Source organism: Odontesthes bonariensis, chromosome 1 (genome assembly GCF_027942865.1).
Source record: "Odontesthes bonariensis isolate fOdoBon6 chromosome 1, fOdoBon6.hap1, whole genome shotgun sequence".
In the NCBI taxonomy this organism is placed as follows: domain Eukaryota; kingdom Metazoa; phylum Chordata; class Actinopteri; order Atheriniformes; family Atherinopsidae; genus Odontesthes; species Odontesthes bonariensis.
In genome coordinates this window covers 39,281,179-39,301,243 of record NC_134506.1, presented here as the reverse complement: position 1 = coordinate 39,301,243, position 20,065 = coordinate 39,281,179, and the positions used below count along the sequence as shown (strand labels likewise).

Genomic DNA, 20,065 nt, shown 5'->3' with positions numbered 1-20,065 from the left:
AGTGTGTAAAAACGATAAATAAAAACTAATTCCACCCTTCCTGCTTCACAGGACTTGCGAGGATGAGTAGCAGCTCAAATATATTGATTAGTTGATCATCAGTCAGTCTGAGCACCTGTAGAAAAGCAGAGGTTTTGCCACTTTGCTGGTCTGGAGCATTCAGGTGTGTGTTAACACAATGCCAAGGAGGAAAGACGTCAGCAATGATCTTAGAGAAGCAATTGTTGCTGCCCATCAATCTGGGAAGAGTTATAAAAAGATTTCCAAACTATCATATCAATATCAGACCATCATTCAACAAAGAGGAAGATCATTCACAAGTGGAAAACAGTTGCCAATCTTTCCAGAAAGTTCACTCCAAGGTCAGAATGTTCGATGTTCAGAGTCACTGTAAAAAACCCAAGAGCTACATCTCAGACTCCACAGGCCTCAGTTAGCATGTTAAATGTTAAAGTTCATGACAGCACAGTTAGAAACAGACAAGAACAAGTATGGCTTGTGTGGAAGGGCTGCAGGAGAAAGCCTCTTCTCTCTAAAAAGAACATGGCAGCACAGCTTAGGTTTGCAAAGCTGCATCTGAACAAACCACAAGACTTCTGGAACAATGTCCTTTGGACAGAGCAGACCAAAGTGGAGATGTTTGCTCATAATGCACAGCAGCACGTTTGGAGGAAACCAAACACAGCATATCAGCACAAACACCTCACACCAGCTGTCAAGCACGGTGGTGGAGGGCTGATGATCTGGGCTGGTTCTGCAGCCACAGGACCTGGGCACCTTGCAGTCATTGAGTCCACCATGAACTCCTCTGTATACCAAAGTATTCTAGAGTCAGATGTGAGGCCGTCTGTCCGACAGCTGAAGCTGGGCTGAAACTGGCTCATCAACAGGACAAAGATCCCAAACACAGCAGCAGATCTACAACAGAATGTGTGAAAAAGAGAAGAATCAAGGTGTTGCAACGGTCCAGTCAACGTTGGAAAGAAGAGTGGGCCAAAATTCCTCCATAACGATGTGAGAGACTGATAACGTCACACAGAAAACCTTTACTTCTGTCACGTTCATGGGATATTCCCCATGTTTTGTGTTTTTTATCATGCTTAGTCACGTCTTAGTTTAAGTCCATGTTAAGTTAAATTTGCCATTGCTTATTTTTCTCACTTCCCATGCCAGGTCTTTAGTTCACTCACTTCACCTGTCCATCGTTCCCCAGCTGCACTCATTTGTCAATCACTCAGTTCACTATTTAGTTTCCATGCTCCCCTTTCATTCTGTGAATTCGTTCTCCGTTTTCACCTTTCATGCCACGCCACAGCTAAGTACCTTTCTAGTTATTCTAAGCCATCGCCATAGTCATGTTTTGTTTAACCCTTGTCATGTTTGGTTTTCGTCACAGTTAAGTTTTTGGTATCTGGCTCAGCCGCGCTTTTTGTTAAACCTTTTTTTGTGAATAAACCAAGTTTTGTTTTCTACCTCTGGAGTCCGCATCCGTGTCTTGCCAAACCCTCACTGACAACTTCAGGTTTTTACTGCTAAAGGCAGTTCTACAAGTTAATGAATCATGAGGTGGACACAACGACGGTCTACGTGTTACAATAGTTTACACACAGCTTATCGATCACGGTTGTTCTGGAACATTCCTTCAAAATACCTTAAAATGTCACGGATAGTTGCCCTACCTTTATTGCAAAAGTTTATGAGCTGTTGGACAGTTTGAATGACACACGTCTCAATGTCACCCGTCAGTCGGCGGATTGTGTCCGCATCTTTTTCTTGGAGTTTGTCCTCGTTGAACAAAGTCTGAAGATACTGTTTTGCAAATGCATTTGCAGGAACATCAGGCTGGCTGTTTCTCTTGCACACGATAAATGATATCTGCCTATATCCAGGATGTCACTGCCAATTGAGACCAAATTGATTTCCATACACACATGGAGCTCCTCTCTGTGCTACCATCTCTGGCATTTAATTGCACTTGATATTTAAGCGCTCGAACAGATCACATTACAAGTGGCTCTTCCTCCTATTTGTGCTGGCGGCATATTCCATTATACGCTCCTCATTTCCCTAGCTGTCCTTCAGATTGTGTTGAATGTCACCTGCTCTGGGCCCTGTATCAATTATAAGTTTTGAGGCAGCTACAGTGAATCAGGAGCTGATAGCATCACTGAAGACTGGGCAGGGAAGGAGGGGAAACAGTGCAGTTGCAGAGTTATGGCCGGTAGAATGACACAGTTAGATGAGTGGGAGCAGACTGTAGCCACCTCAGGATAAATTAGATATGGTACCGGAGATTTAGAGGGCAACATTGATGGGAATTTAATTCAGAAAGTGTACAGGGTTGTTACTCTTCCACTGAAATAAAGTTGCAGCGTTTCTTTTAAATTGATTTCCATCTGTCTAATAATAATTCTTATTTCAGTAACCCATTGGCTGCCTGCCTTCTCTCTCAGCTGACATCACCACAGACCATTTTGTCCTTTCCATCAAGCAGACGCTATGATTTCATTTTCAGTACAATTAAAGAAAAAGCTGCTGTTCTAGAACCATGAGTGCCATATAAATGACTCCATACGTGCCTGTTTTATGTTATCAGTGTTGAGACGAGGAGGCAGAGGTGATTTTTGAAAACACATCTGACACGTTGCTGCAAAGAAGCAACAATTTCACAACCAGTGTTTGAAATGGAAACATACATTTTGTGAGAGTAATCGAATTGTACTGTCACATATCATGCTTAAGTTGTGGAATCAGAGGAGTGACCACAGCACTCCTGTTTAAAACGTTGTATCGTGGTTTCCATTACACATGTACATTTTGCTCAGTGACCACCTTCACTGCTGGCTCAGAGGTATATAAGCTTTGACCCCTGAATTTGCCAAAGATCTTTACAAAAACAAAGGGAGGTGCAACAAAGGCACAACTTTCCTTCCAATGGGCATTTTGAAAAGGTTTAATGTCATGTGGATAACCATTTATCTGTTAGGACCCTAACCTTAAGACAAAAGGCAAAAGTACGTATAACTTTGAAATCACTGAGCTGTAATCAAGAAAAAAAAAAAAAAAAAGTTTTGTGATGCTCATATATACGGTTCAATAGTTTATTCAGATTCACCAGCTTTACAGAACTGATTATGATGCATCTTTTGCTGCGGTGTTGGTGAAAGTGGGTTGTCTCGCAGCTGGCAGAGCAGATGACAGACACGGATGTTACCAGAAACAGATGTGCTGCCTCCTGAATATCTGATGCATCACCACAGTTAGATGTCAGAATCTTGTTTTTAAAGACAGAAGTAAATGATCACTGGAGCTTCTAATATTTGTTACATGGTTTAGTCTGTTGTTGTTGATTTAAAAAAAAAAAAAAAAAAAAAAAGTCAAAGTTATTGTGGTTGAAATTAAATCAAAGCCAGCCCAGAAAGATAGAAGAGAGTATATATTTTGTAGACCTTGTTCCAGGTTTGTGAAGGTTTGTGTCTAAGATGCATTTGTGCACATAAAGAAAATCCTCCCACAGCAGCTCATCCTGGTTTATCACCACATTTTTAAAGGAATAGTTTTCAGGGATTAGGATTACGATTAGATCTTGGATTAAATTGGGATGAAGGTTGAACGATAACTTTCATATTTTATCCATGATCTTGCGAACCGAAAATAAAGATAATTCCTTCCCCACAATATTCCCTGTAAATGTTCTGCCCAGTAAGCAGCAATTTAGTGATTTGCTGGTCAGAGGATTGTAGAAGTCTGGGTCAACACTGAGAAAAAAAGTTTCAAGGCATCTAGGTTAAACATTTGGAACAGTTTCAACTGGAGCTATGAGTCTTTTTAGACCTACAGCAACAACACATTTTCACTTCTGAGTCTAATGTGGTTTGAACAGCAAATAATAAAGGTTTGGGATACTTAATGTAGAGAGTGGGCAAACTAGTGTAGACTGAAGTAAACCAACAACTAAAGAGACACAAACAAACCAATGACACAATAAAAAAACTCAGCTGAAACTACTCAAAGCATCAATACGGAATTTATTTTTTTCTCTTTGGGATCCTCTACAGTTGTGGGATGTAATGCCACCTTATTAAAAACAAGCCTCTAACCGAGCCCTGAACATGTACAGCCACACACATGATTTTGTTGTCACACTTGATGAAAAAACATCCAGAAGCGACCAAATATTTCTGTAGTGTAATGTTACAGAATCTAACAATAATAAGACAGAATATTTTTATAAATTATGATGTAAGGGCTGCACAGTGGTGTGGTGGTTAGCACCGTTGCATCACAGGAAGAAGTTTGAACCCGGCTGGGGCCGTTCTGTGTGTAGTTTCCACATTCTCCCTGTGTAGGGGTGGGTTCTCTCTCTGGATACTCTGGCATCTTCCCGCCATCCAAAAACATGCATGTTTGGTTAACTTGTCCCTCGTGAACCCCACCTTTCATCCAGTGGCAGCTGGGATAGGCTCCAGCCACCCTGAATTGGATGAACTGGGAATGGAAAACAGACAGATGGATCATGTAAGGGATGAACATGCTCACAGAAAGACGCAACAAAAGAGAAAATGTTCTAGTTTGTAATGCAGATTACATTAACGATAAGGTTTTAATTCTCGTTTTCTGATGAATACAATAACACAGATGATCAGACTGCTGTTGTCATGTTGTATGTTTTCTGTTAGTATTTTATTATTATTAGTTTTAAGATTCACACACTTCTGCAGTGTTGCTTGAAATGCCAACTGTCCAACATTTCATACTTTTAAGATGTTTGTAATCCCGTTTCCTAATGCTCATACTGAAGGTCTTTGCAGACATCATAAGGTCATTGTAAACAAATTTGAACATGTTTTCAAACTCAAAGTGTCACTCCTTCAACTTTTCTATTTAACTTTTCTCCTAAGCTGCTTTAAGCGACGCCAGCAGCCGAACAAAATTCCATTTAAAGTTTGGTGTTCGTTTAGAGTTAGAGTTAAAATCAGTATTTTGAGGCTATGTGTCATATGTAGTTGGAGCATAATGCTTTCTTCAACACATGTTCCTCTGGCCTGACGACACACATGGGGTGTTTGGAACGTGAGAGCCACTCTGCTGCCGTTCATCTGGAGAATTCGACCTGTCCTCCTCTTCCTCTGTCCTCCAGCTGCTCTCTGCTGTCAGGTGGAACCAGAGGGCTGGCCTTAATTATGGGGAAGAGGTTGACTGTGACACTGATGCAGGACATGGCAATAGTCCCCAAGGCCGGGGCCGAACAGGGCATGCCTCACTCCCCGTTGCCTCATCCTGACACAACAAGAGCTGTAGCACACCATCTGCTGCCGATGCCCTCCCAACTGTCCCGAGCACTGGGACAAATAATTCAGTGTGTTTGTGTGTGTGTGTGAAGCACTCTCTAGCCATCTCCTCTGTCACTCTAACGTCACTTTGCTGTGTCCCCACTGGGCTCCATGAAAATCTAAGATGATCTGGGCCCAGGTGACGACACTTAAAGACCTCACCACCTCTTAAAAATGAAAATAAAATAGCTTTGACCTATATACATGACCTATTCCATATACATATTCATATTTCAGTGGCTGTGCAAGCATCTCTCAGGCATGAAGTGGAAATCTTTTGTTCTCATGAAATTTTTCAAATTCAATGTGACATAATGGAACTGGACTGGAGAGAGTATCGTCCCGTTTCTGGGAGTTCACATCACAGAGGAGCTCACCTGGTCTGCCAAAACCACAGCAGTGGTTATGACGGCCCAGCAGCGCCTGCCCTCCCTTCGGATGTTGAAGAAAACAAAGCCGCAGCTGCTTACAACCTTCTATCGGTCTACTATGGAGAGCATCCTGACATATTGCACAACAGTTTGGCATCCAGGATGCAGTGGCAGACAAGAGAGCTCTACAGAGGATCATTGCCACAGTCTAAAAAATAATTGGGTGCACTCTGCCCCCGTTTTGTGTCATCTCCGGCTCCGGCTCCGGCTGCTTCTCTACAGCCCAAAACATCCGAAGAGACCACACCCGCCCTGCCCATCACCCATCTGACTTGCTGCCCTCAGGCAGCTGATACAGATTTATCAAATTCTGTACCACAACTTTTAAAAAATGTTTCTGGTTGAGCTGGTCGAGTGAGCTCTTCTGAGCACATGGCCAGAAACTGGTGAGCTGGCCGGCTGGGAGAGCGAGGTTTGTTTGCCACCTGAGTTCCTATATTGCCGCCGCAGCTCTTGGCCAGTGAGGAGTGTCTTTGTAATGCTGATGAAGAGCACCAAAAGTACATTTTTTAACCATTCTGATACTTAAACATGCATATCATCTTGTACAGTTTAGCTTCCTTCTTCTTGAGAATCACTCTGGTTTAAACATTTATGGCTTAATTATAACAATATTAGACACTATTCTAATATTATATTTAGAGCATTGGGTAAACTGGGAAGGCCAGTATATTCACAGATCCCCATTCAATGAATGTTTTTATTAATTATTTTCTTTTTTTTTTGGCAAATACCTAGTATTTTACAATTTTAAGGAATCAAGATGAGTTTTTAAAGGGATCAATAACTTCTGGTGTGGACTGGAGCAGTTGGAAATGGCTTTTACGCAGATAGTATGCAGGTGGACATATTGTACTGGCTGTTCTATGTGAATCTTTATTATCTGAAGACCACAACTGTTAAATTCAACGGCCAAACATCTCGTGCTTAAAGCTTCTGTTCATTTTTCCTTTTCATCTTACTCATCACTCCCACACAAGTGAAAACACAAAGTGAAAAACATCCAAACGTCAGCTAATCGCATGAGTACGCCCACCACTATCACCTCCTTATTAAAACTGACCTCAAAGTTAAGCATATCAAAACAAACCTAATGTAGGATCCACATTTAATCGTGCAATCTCATGTACTTGCATCATATTAGCATTGTTCCCATGTAGCTCCTGTCTCTGACCAGAAAAACAATTAAACTAATAAAACTAATAAATATAACTCCCACACTGTTTTCAAATGAGTATCAACTATTCTGAAAAATGATTACTGCTTGTCACTACTAAAGTCCCAACCAGCGCAATGGCGTTTCTCTCATAGTGCGTCTCTCTGTTGTTTTTTTTCTGTTTATAACTTTGTTGTAATTGTGTCTCAGACTCTGCTTCTGTCCCTGTCTGTCTCTACATCTTCTTCAGTCTCTTTTTTATAACGTATGTAATGATTCTCAAATAACAAACTTTGTAAATTGACCAAAATGACCGAAAACATGCTGGAAACTGTATGTTTAACACCTGCTTACTCAGTCTTTTACAAGGTGAATGGTGACTGATGGGATGTCACTTTGAGCTGTGACATATTAGCGTTGCCTGCTGCTGTGACCCCGAAAGCCCCAAAGTGTGAGTATTTTGGGGAATTATAGATTTCACACAGAGGTAATGCATACCGATTAACAGAGTAGATCTGGTGGAAACGGGGTGTAAGCAAAACAGACAAAAGGCATGCTAACAAACATGCTTGTACAGAAACGGACTGGCATGAGGATGAAATGGGAGACTCGTGATGAGAGTTGCAGGGTTTATAGTCCTGATTTCAACTGGTATTTTTAATCAGTGGAGGTCATCTCAAACATTTGCCTGTGTGACACTGATTACCTCATACCTGCTCTCAATGATTACAGTCAGATTACAAAATGTGTTTTAATTGTTGCACTGATGGCCTTCTCTGAGTCTGACCATTTCAGTGTGGCTTGTCAAGGAAAAAAGCACTGACTGTGTTTATGGATAAAGAATGTGTTCATGAAACTATGCAGAGCAATGAGCACAGTGACAAACAACTGTGAGCTGTGATTAGTCCATTTCTGTGTGTAAACTAAGCCATCCAGTAGGTTCCAGCAGGGGTTTGGAGACCAGATAAACACCTCAGACTCTTTGTGGGGTTCTTTGTGCCCAACCTGAGCAGTTTTTAGTGGACAGCAGTCGGTATAAGCAGGTGGAAAGTGTTGAATAAACCTCCATTTGAATGAATGCAAAGATGCAGGTTTTCCCAGAAGAAGAAGAAACAGGATGGTCAGTGTTATTCTGTTCGTGGTTTTAAGATTATGGCTGATGGGTATAGGTGGAGCGTGTGTTTGCAGCCTTGTTGTACTTATCTCTTGAAACTAGTTTGGATACTTGCACAATGTGGATCATTTTGCACTACTGTGTTTTGTTATTTCAGTTGTGTGTATTTGTGTACAAGTGAAAAAATAAGCCATGACATTTAACTTGAGAGAGGTTCAAGGTGTCTGTGCTTTTGATCTGTTAGACCTCAGTGAACACTGCCAGAGTTTAACAGAAGTTTGCAGAGATCATGGGGATGCCTTGCTCTCTTCTGTAAGGCGAGTGATACTATAAAGCTAATCAAACATGCTAATGGCAGCTGTGGCTCAGGAGAAATAGTGGAAGGTCCTTCAGTTGGAAGGTCAATTGATCCCCAATTTCCCCAGTTTGCATGTCAAAGTCAAGTGATATGTTACTATCTCTCAAAGTACAGTCCTGGAATTTGTCTCTAATGCATTTTGAACATGCGGACAAATTTAACCAAGACACCAATTTTGGTGAGAGTGGGTTTTTTATGGCAAAGACAAATAAAAAGTACAAATATATGATGCAGATGTGGCTTATTCTGACTACGGCCAGCTGTGGTTATTGTCTGTGTTTACATCTCAGCCTATTTCTTCATTTCCACACAAAACAAGATACAATTTCCTGATAATCCGGCCGTTGGTGCAGACGTGCCCCCGCTGAAAGATCGCCATATTCTGGCCTGTGTCTCTGATTAATCTCTGTGTTTGTAAAGTTATGCAGATGTGTTTGCATGTTCACTATCACCAGGGAAATTCAGATTGTAGTTCCAAGTAGGGCTGCGACCATTAAATCTATGTATTATTGAAATATATATTATATACTTCAAATATACAAGCCAATTACAGTCCAATAAAATCAAATTCATTAAATGTTGTTTGTGTTTAATCAAATAATCAGGAAGGTTTGCAGTGATTTTATAAAGTCATTTAGGGCTGTATTTTTCTCATAATGTGATACCAGAGTAGTAAAGGGGAAAATATTTCACCTTTTGATTCGTTCACAGCATTTTGGTAAAGAAGGTACAGCTAAACTGCATCTACAACAGGAAATAAATGCTCTTTTTGCGGCCTGCGTCCACATTTTTGAAAATTGGTGCCCTCCACTGAGCTGAAGCTGGAAGAAGAGTGTTGACAGTTTTCTCTCTGCTATCAGGCAAGCGTTGTAAAAACAGCTTAGGTCTGTTTGATGGCTGGGCAGACCCAGTGTCTCATTATAACAGATCAGGAATTGATACAGTGGGCTGTGTTTGTCTTTGATATGCAGCATATCTGTCTACTCCAACAAAGCAAATTCTGTTTTGTTTGAGGATTATATTCGTAACAATGAGACTTCAGCGGTGCCTTAACCTGTTAAACTGAGGAAAAGCACAGACTGTGCTGCCTCATACTTCCTGATATATGGATTTGTTTCAGTTCGTGGGCACTTGGGTGTAGTGCTCTAAGCTTTGCAGTAAATGTACCTGTGAGAACATTCTGCTGAAACACATACACAGCTCCTGTCATCTTGGTAAACTGCTGCTCTGTCTGACAGAGGAAGTGTCACAGTTTCAGTCTTCAGTGTCTGTCTGAAAGTGTCACTGTGCAGCTCAGTGAACGGCAGCTCCTCATTGGAGTTGTTCTGTGACAGATAGATTAAACCCACCTCTCTCTCACAGTTTCATTCTTCAGATAGAGAGCCATACTTTTCGGTTATCCTACCCACAAGTTCTTTTTCTGCCAGACAATGCAAACAGCATGCTTCTTACTCTACGAGGCTCTAATCTGCTCCATTACTGCTTCTGCTATGAGCGTCTTCAAGAGGGACAAGAATGGCGATAGAGGCTGTTGTTCTCTAAATTCACTCTAATTTAATGCATCAGTAGTTATTTTTCTCCTCTGATACCAACAGGGGACATATGATCAGCAAGGTGTGGTTCCGTGCTGCATGTTAATAGTTATTGTGTTTGATTTGTTTACAGCACAGAAAGATAAGAGGGTTTACTCACCATGTTCATCCACCCATGGCATCTGACCACCCAAATAGTGGAATTGAAACACCCCATTATGTAAATCTTTGTGATGATAGTCCAAGTTACCACTGCCCAATCATCACAGTGTGTACTTGCAGCCTGAGTTTAATGTATTTCTAAGTGGAGGCTATCTCTCTGTTTTCTGTACAAGTATGGATTATGTTGTCCATGCAGGAATAAGATATCAGAATTACTTTGAATTGGCTCTACCTGAATAGTGACTATCTGAAATCCTAATATCACAAAATAAAAAGGTTGGCGTATTATAACAGCTTAAAAACCCTGGTTAGACTTTAGGTTTTGCTGTATTTGCACCATGGAGACAAGATTCCTGCACAGACACAGATATTGGGAAGAATGAAAGATAAACTGGCAGCACAGAAAAACTCAATGAAGTGTGTTTGGTTTTTATGAAGATATAAGAAGGTGAGAGTCGGCACTCTTGTGACCTCATCAATACCAGTCTTCCGTTAACAAGTACAGGCAAAAGCTCGTATTAAGTTTAGGTATTTAACCCTGTTTACTGATTTTTTTTTTTTTTTTTTTTGGCCTGATATACACCCCAGACTGCATGGAAAATCTCTGAATTTCCTGATCTGGTATTTGTGTTGTCTGTTGACAGTTAAACTGCTGCACTACTTTAGAAACATTATATCTCTGTATTAGAGCTACTGTATGTGCTGTGAGTCAGACATCTTTGTCTGTGACGAAAGCCTGATGTACAAAAAATACCTTAATTTACTACTCACAGATTGAGTTAATATAGCAATGTACGAATTACTCCTGCACTGTAGTCCTGTGTTAGAATCAAAGATCTGGCTCTTAGTTTGATATGCTCGTATCCAACAGAACATTCTCAGTCATTCTGAATAACTGAATCTTCTCTACGGTTCAGCTGACTTGTGGTGTACCACAGGGTTCAGACCATAGCCCCATTCTGTTCTCCATCTTCATGCTACCTCTTGGTCAGCTTATTATAGGACCATACATATTTATAAAAGTGATCATGTTTACACTGATCACGCGAGAGGCGGGGTACATCCGAGACAAACAAGAGAAACAACCACGCTCACACTCACTCCTTGGGTCAATTTGGAGTCACCAAATAACCAAACATGCATGTTTTTGGGTGGTGGGAGGAAGCCAGAGTACCCGGAGAGAACCCACGCATACACGGAGAGAACATGCAAACTCCACACATAAAGGCCCCAGCCAGGATTTGAACCAGGAACCTTCTTACTGTGAGGCAACATCACCATACAGCTCATTAACTAAATATTTATCCCAGAACCTTTGACTCTTGGTTGTAAGTGGTGCACTTTATTGCTCGTCTACCCCTTGTTGTACCTTGTATTTTTCTTAATGGTGCCATTGTGTGACTCACTTGGACTGAGAAATTATCTGTTGATGAGAACAACTCCTCAAAAGTCTAAATTGGAGGAAATATTAAGTCATTCTGGGATATAAGATGAGGAATCATAAGAACATAGTTTTTTTCATATAAAGGGAATAACAGGCTAACAGCCTCTGTGCTAACACACCAACCCATTCTAAGCATTAAACTGAAGTCTGAGCTGGAATACATTATATCTACACTTTGGTCTTGAATGCAGAGTGACAACATTAATTACGATCAACTTATCCAAGCATGACGTTAGGAACCTCCAAACTTTGAAATAGTTTCATATTGCTTTGAAAAGTAATACTATTAACCAGTAACAGCATAATGTTACTGTTTGTAGTCCATCACCTACTTAAGTTGGAATAATTGTTTTGCTTTTAATTTCAAATTTTCAATTTATTGCAAAGACTAGCTAAGCAATTATTGGGACTTGCATGTAGGCATAATTGGAAAAAAAAAAGATTACTAGAAACCATGTTTTTCTCTCTCTGAAAATGAAAAAAAAATGCTGATTAGCTATTTACACCAAGTAGATTAGAAAAACTAAATTAAACAACTTATCTGCTGTTTGTGCACATGTCTGTGTGCCGAATGAAATGCTCTGTGCAAGGCTCAATTATCACGGTGCGTAATAGCCGGGTACGATTAGCTGTGTTTGAAAGTAGAAGGAGAGGTCAAAGAAGAGGATTGCTGCATGTGCTGTTGGTGTAGTGTGTGAGCAGGCTTTGCAGACACAGTGACAAGATTTGTGTCTGTGTAAGGATGCTGACCTTTGAAGGAGGAAGGAAGTAGCTCTGGCTTAAAAAAAAATTCAACAAATAAGTGCTTTTACAGGAGGCCTTTTTCTCTTTGCTTGTTTAAGTTAATTAGTCCTTCATTTTATTGGGTTTAGTGTTAGTTAAAGCTACAAGATGTTGTTGCTGCTTTCAGCTGGGAAGGATTTTTGTATTGCTTTCATAGTTTATTTTTATAACACTTAAACACATACAATAATGTCTTTAAATTGGTTATTAATGCTTAAAAAAACTGTCCAACCCACAGTTTACTGATGATTTGCCATCAGACTATGTCCCTGACAGGAGGAATCAATGCTGTTAAGATGAGCATTTTACTAAAATATCTTTATCTTATTCTGTGTGATTTTGTGTGTCAATTTGGATCAATATAAAGATTTTAGTAGCCTTTGACAAATCCTTCAAACAACAACCCAAAATAAAGGGGAAACCCTGGGAAGAAATTGGGATTTTTATTAACACAGATAAAGACTAGTATACAGAATTGCTCTTTTCATCATTTTCAGGGTTAGGTTCGGGCTTATTTCCCTCATCTGCTCCAAATTGTTACATGCCCTTCTCTGTTTTTTAAAATTATAACACAGCTTGCATTTTTTGCTGTGAAAATGTCTACGACATGTTCAGAAATACTAATAAAGCGGGTGGGAGGGGGTGATAGGTGACTATTACTCCAAAGAGCTGACCAATCCAGCCTAATTTTGTCCAATGGCTTTTCACTTCTCACCTTCACTTCCAGTCGTGATTGGCTGGTTTATGCTCAACAAATTCATGTTTTGACATTTAAAGGATTTACAGGATTAATTATTTATAAATACATGGTTAGAGCTTCACTTCACATTGCATGAAAGCTGCCCTACAGAGAAGAACTGGCAAAACAACTGTGGCTCCTTTGTGACTAGCACTGGTTATAATTCCTCTCTAATTTCAATTCACAATTTCTGTGGTTTTGTTCTGATTCTGCTACATTATTTTGACCTGTGACACATTTTCTTGTGAGACTGGATGTGCATGGCAGTGTTATTTTGTTGCCTCCATCAAACACCAGCGTCTCAGATTTAGAAAAATAAACAAAACATGAGAGCACTTCTTAAGTCAAGAGATTTTGTTCCCCCTACATTTGTCTCTGTTTCTTTCTAATTAAACGGATTTATTTATTTATTCACTTATTTCTGAGAGGGAGTTGTGAGTAGAATTAATAGTAGTCTGAAAAATCCGTCCAGAGAGCGGAGCTGAGTTCTAAGCTTCAGAGAGTTGTTCACTTTGTCACCCATATTCTCCCCAAAACAACAAGTATTGCTGCACATCATTGCATGCATGGGGGTTTCCCAGTGTATCCTGCTGCTAATGAAGGACCAAAGTAATGTCCAGCACTGTGCAATCCAACCAATCTGAGACAACTTTGGATGAACACGGATGATCAGCAGCAGGATACATTGAGCAGCCACTGCGAATGAGATGACACAGAGCAACATGGGCCTTCTTATGTTGAGAAAAATAGTGACAAAGTAAATTACTGTTAGATGCAAAAGTGGCACAATGTAAAATTGACTATAAATGTAGTGTTCACTCAAACTGCTTGACAATTTTTAGATTTCATTTTTTTTAGATGTCCTCTTCTGTGGCTCCGCTGTGAGTAGCTCCCATAATAATTCCTATTATTTTATATAATCATTTTTTTATAATAAAACATAATAACCCTTTAAGAGGCAGCAGCAGCACCGCTGGACTTCAAACAGACCAGAAACCAGCTGCTTGAGGTGGCTGACCTGCTGCAGTGGCTGAGTCCTGCGCCACAGTTTCAATACGATTGCTCACACACTCGCACAGTTTGGGGCTGCGAGAGTAAACAAAGTGAAGGAGTTTCCAACAGGAAGTGACAATATTGTTGTTGGATAGAAAGTTGTTTCCATTAACCTCTACATGAAGAGGTGAGGCACACACACAGACACGCTGGCAAGCGGATGCAAGCATTATATATTGCCTCATCCAAACACTCATTCCGACTCAGTCTTTCTTTCTTTCTTTCTTTCTTTCTTTCTTTCTTTCTTTCTTTCTTTCTTTCTTTCTTTCTTTCTTTCTTTCTTTCTTTCTTTCAATCTTTCAATCTTTCCTCTCTCCCAGACGAGCAAATACACGAGAGGGTTGAGCTGGTGCAAACATGTGAACACACTCACTCATACATGCACATAGTCCTATCCTGTCTTATTTTTAGCTGTTTCCCCTACCCAGCCCTGACCTACATCAGAGCATGAATAAAGCAGCAGAGAGATGAAGAGAGTGAGCTCAGAGGGGAAGAGGAGGTCTGGTGGGGGGGGGGAGCTAGGCACATTGGTAAATCCAGAAAAATGAATTCCCCCCTGTGTGAAATGACAGTTCCAGTTCTGTCAGCAAACCTCTCCTGCAACAATGCTCCCAGAGGAGGCAGCAGAGGGCGAACACACACACACACACACCGTTATAAAGACAAGGAATACAGGACCTTGGAACAAAGAAGATCAAAAAGCCTCATCATCCCTCTGACTTGACACTACATCCTTTTTTCACCTAAAATGAAAGCTGACAAAAGCGGTGAGCTCCTGACTTTGAATTATTGGGGCTGTGTGTCGGCGACATCACAGGCTGCCTGTCATCACCCCTGAACGACACTTTGGCGCCTTTTGCCAATAAAGGGTAATCAAATGAGTGGCTTTCAGAGTGGAGTGGTGCTTAGGAACAAGATGGAAATTGGTTTCAGGTACTGTTTTGTAGCCTCAAAGCACCCAAATAAGTTCCATGTTTTTGATGTAGCAGATCAATGCCTTTCATGCTGAAGACTGCCGAGGCTTTGTACGCTTGAATACATGAGCTGTCTTTCTTTGACTGTGCAATTCAACACCCCCACTGTACACTCTCCATTGATGAAATTTACCAAGAAAAGACCTCTGGGTGTTGCGTCTAAGTCAATTACATACTTCATCCACATTCATTCTGTTGTAAGGGAAAAGTACGAGCTGAACACCTCAAAGCTGGAATGTATATATCCTAGGAGAGGCTATGGAACTGCTCTCCTTACCCTCCCCTTTTCCGTAAGTGTAGCATACCGAGTCCCTTAAGTGGTGCAAAGACCTGTAAGCCTTGAGAATCTGGTTCTCTGCTGCACACAAATGCATAAATACTCACTGAACAAATACACGCATGCATACAAATTTAGGCCCCTTTGCATAACAACTCCCCTGTGTGTTTCAGATCCCATTTCATCAGCAGTCATCCAGCTCGGCTAATGCTTCCCTGAGCAGCATGTTTTAACGCTTATACAATGTCTTTCAAGCTACATTAGGAAGAGAAGAATTCTGTGTATGAGGAGAGGCTGTAATTCATCATGATATTAGCAGTACATTATGGATGTCAGGGGAGATGATGCTCTCCCTGCTTTTCGCTGTCGTCCTCACTTGATGTGTCCTTATGCAATAAGCCTTTCCTTTCCCATCCTTTCTCCATCATCTAACATATTTTATTGTTCTCCTTCTAGTCCATTTCTCCATAATTTCACCCTCTATCCTATTATCTTCCCTGGCACTTTTTTTTCTCGTGCTTCAACTAAACAGCAGCCTGTAATTTATATTCACCTAGATCCTGTAAGTGAGAGAAGAATGGGAGTTTATTAATGTATGAAACTTATCAACACAGACTCAGTGGCTACATAATCTTAGAGGAAGCAGTGCATGCACTCATGCCTCAAGTCTGGGTGCGTTCTGGTGTTTTAATATATAGCACTACACCCATGTGAGATTGGCAAGAAAAGGGACTCATCTTTGGGAGTCTAAGCAACAATGTGATGTCCTGAGACCCTCCTTCTGTAATTTAATTACAACATTGATAAAGCTAAGGAGTGAGTTGTGACTTTAAAGAAGTGCCAGTAAATTACTAATCTTGTGTATCTTCTCTTTTCGTCCTCAGATATTGATGAGTGTGCGACGCAGATGCATTACTGCCAGTCCAACACGGTGTGTGTCAACCTGCCCGGCAGCCATCGCTGTGACTGCCTACCAGGTTTCATCAGAGTAGACGAATATTCCTGCACTGGTATGTCCGCATGCAAATATGTTACTGACCCATTAGAAGTATAATCATCAATGCTGGCGTGTGGTATACTGCTTTTAGTTTCATCATTTCTAATCGGGAGGAAGAAAAGCTTTGTGTTACTGATAGGAGTTTGTTGTGTTTTCTGTGTTGTTTGGGGCTCAGATTATTATCTTTTAAGTTTCTTTTGTGCAGAATTTTTTTTGAACTGTTAATCTTCCAAAATTGAAAGAAGGAGGAGCCAGTGTGATGAGTAGTGCTGTAGTTTATCTCCCTTTATCTCTCCTGCTCTGTTAAATTTTTTTGGTTCACATTGAAATGTTTTGCTGGAATTTAGCACAGAGATCCAAGGGAGCCTCAGCATGACTCTCAGAAAGTCCTCTAATCCCGCGACTTTTTCATTTAGCACCACCAGCAGGTTGCCATTTTGGCTCAATGTGAAATGTCGCAACGACTAATGGGTGGATTTCAGTCTAATCCAAATCCGTGATTATCCTCTGGGCAACACTTTCAGTAGTAGATTGTAATAACATTGGTGAACCCATGACTTTCCTTACAGTGTCATGTTTTCATGTTTTCCAGCTTTTTTTTTTCTAGGCCAAACACCCCCCAAAACTGAATACCTTCCTTTTTAGCCTGAGTGCAAATTAAGATATGTTTGCAACAAACGAAATGGTAAACATTGCCTAACAATATGTCACTCCAGTTTTGTCATAATAAAACACGGAGGAAAGCATTAGTATTTAAATGTAAAGTAGCAATGTGCCAGGATGCAAAGTCAAAAAGCTGCTGGCATGGCTTTAAACCCTGCTGAAACGGCAGAAAGAGAGAACAAAGCTGTTGTCACACTCAGATTACTTTACCCAGAAATGTGTCATTATTAGAAGTGTTAAATGGAAAATCAAAAGAACTTTACGACTAAGTGAATGTTATCATTTCTATCATTTCTTGTTCACCTTTGCACTTAAGGAAAGTATAATTTGTGTAATGATTGACAAAGAATGCTGTGGTGCCAAATCACTGTCAGATAGGAAGGATTTTTTTAACCAGAATTCTAAGAAAACATTGAAGTCATTCACATGATTATACACTCATTCATCAGATTAATGACTGGTTTAATAAATATGGTAATTTCTTAAAATTTTACCTAAATTAAATGCAAATTAGATACAAATATGAATTAATTCATGTACTTCTGTATTTCCAGCTGAGCTTTTCCCTTTAAGACGGCGGCATTGTGTGTAACCTGGTTTTGACACAGTTGTGGTGAGAGGTAGAACTCAGCGGAGCACAGCTTTCTGCAGCTGACACATGCCGGCAGAGGTGATAAGATAACTAATAATCCGCCACTGAGTGTTCAGAAAGGCTCTTATCTAAATGTTGTTCACTGTTTCTGGGTGTTGTGCAGACACCTCAACTCACTTATATCACTAATGGTAGATGGGTACAGATTATGTTCTGGAAGGTTTTACTCACCCATGCAGGGCTTTCTCCTCTTGATCTGTGCATGTAACACGGCAGTTAATGATGTTTCCAGTTACTGGAAATGCTCTCCATCGTTCCCTTAAAGGTTTAAATGAATTTGCTTTGGTAGATTATTCTTCTTAAATGTCCTGAAGAGGTAGATTTTTTTTTTCTTCTGTGCTTTCTTCACTCTTGGAAATGCATGATGACCATGGCACACTTTCTGTAAGGTTGATTCCCAGGAAGCAACAAATCTCACTTGCCTCCCTTCACCTCCACCCCCGCAGACAGGGATGAGATGAACAATCTGCCCCTTTGTTTTGTTGAGCAGCAGGACGTTTTTTGTGCACCACATTGCATGATTGTTGAGCTCCTCCTGATGTGTATTTACATCATTATTTGTAATCAGATTGATGATGGAAATGTCACAGGCAGACATCACAGTAGGGTTCTTTTCATATCTGGTTCTGCAGTCATTGGTGTACAGAACAAACAGGAGGGGATTGAGCACACCGCCCCAGGGGGCTCCTGAGAGAATAATTACAATCTACCCAAATAAGATATATTCCTGAAGACATCTCTATTTTCTCCCCTGCCAAGGTTACCGGTTTATTTCCACTTTGAGGTCTTTTTTTCCAATTAGGGACCTCTTATACTGCCACCTTCTAAGGACGCTAGGCAGCCTAAGTAGTTTTGCTCCAAACCAGTTAATGGAAACATGCCTATTTGCATTTCTAATTTTGTGACATTTCAAAAGTTCGTTTCAAATTCTTGTGACGGTTTGATGTTTTCTGGAGTTTTAAATTTAAAGCTGCGATTCCTAAATGTGGCGGCCGCATTCCTCTGTCACTGTGACGCTGAAACTTTTATCTGATTATCTGAAATACAAGCGTGCAGGTAAAACTAATGCAAACCAACAAATACTCCAGCAGCTGTCATTTTAATGCCTTAGAGAAGAGGTGCGTGATCAAACAAGAATTCAGCCATTCATATTTTAAAGGATTGTCTGCCATGGATATTTTGAGCTTCTCTGTTATATTTTCAGATGTTTCCTGCATTAAGTGTAAGGGCAAAGCATCGATTCAAAATACTTTAACAATACCTAGCAATATTTGGATATTGAGTTATGTTTTAACACAGAATACAGAGTCTGTTCTAACATAGCTAAGTTTAAAACGTTTTATCTCTCACCTGAAGAGGTGTAGAGCAGCACATTTTCTCTAGAGTAAATAGAAATTGCTTGGTTGCTGCTCCGTGTTTCTCCAGAGGAGTGTTCTTTAATTAGCTCACAGTTGGCAGCCACATAGGGACAGGGATCCGTGGACAATCAATCTATTTTGTGCCTTGTAAACTGTCCTAGCTGCTGACTGGGAGCCCAAGGAGGACTCTTCACATCTGCTGGGAGAGATAAATCCTCTCCCTGTCTCTTCCTTCTTCTTCTTGCGTGTCTCCGACAAGGGTGTCAAATCATTATATTTAGCACTTCAGATTTCACAAAGCTAACATGATTACACCTTAGTTTCTGCATTTGGTTGCTTGTACTGTAAGCTATATTATTATTCTTTATTATGTCCTGATCTGGAGAGGTACATTAAACCGGTATCTGTTCTCTCTGGTCGGTTGCTCTTTCAGGCATGTGGCCCGCAGGAATTAAATCCATGAAGTCATGTTCTGCTTTTATCATTAAATCTTAAAGAAGTTCTGCAATGATGCCGCTTTGTTTTGTGACGTCTTCAGACCATTGAAGGGCCAGACATGATGATAATATTGCCATCCATCATCCATCACAGAAAGGAAACAATTCGATATTTTGAGGAACAACAGCTATATAGATGAAATATTTTGCATGCAAATCTAATTTGCTAATGAATCAATAACAAAAATAAAATTGGTCTGATAAAGATAGTGAAATGAAAAGTTGTTAATTTCCCCTGAAATAGCGCAGTCCTAGAGTAAAATATGAAATTGCATCTTTAAGTGGAAGCAAGTGTAATCTCTTGAAAATTGATTAGCAATGTAGGTTAGTTGGATAATTAGCCATTTCGACATTTTTGCTTAACATAACCTTAAGGTCTGTCAAAATGAACAAAATTCCTTTTAAATTAGATTCCTCTTAGATTAACGGGAGCCCGTTCCATAAATGTGACCGTTGGTCTGCTCCGTGGTTTGACAAACCAGGAAGGGATTGGGCCTAATTTTGTGGATGGCGAGCTAAATTATATAAAGAAAAGGGTCTTT

General features: G+C 40.3%; 1 protein-coding gene across 1 annotated transcript in view; it reads left to right on the top strand.

The window, feature by feature from the left end:
* The window catches only part of LOC142380820 (protein kinase C-binding protein NELL1-like), a 298,110-nt gene that overhangs the window by 185,443 nt on the left and 92,602 nt on the right, over positions 1–20,065 (top strand). The window contains exon 13 of the mRNA XM_075466741.1: positions 16,241–16,366. Within this exon, the coding sequence (XP_075322856.1) occupies positions 16,241–16,366 (126 nt within the window). The remainder of the gene's footprint in view (positions 1–16,240; positions 16,367–20,065) is intronic.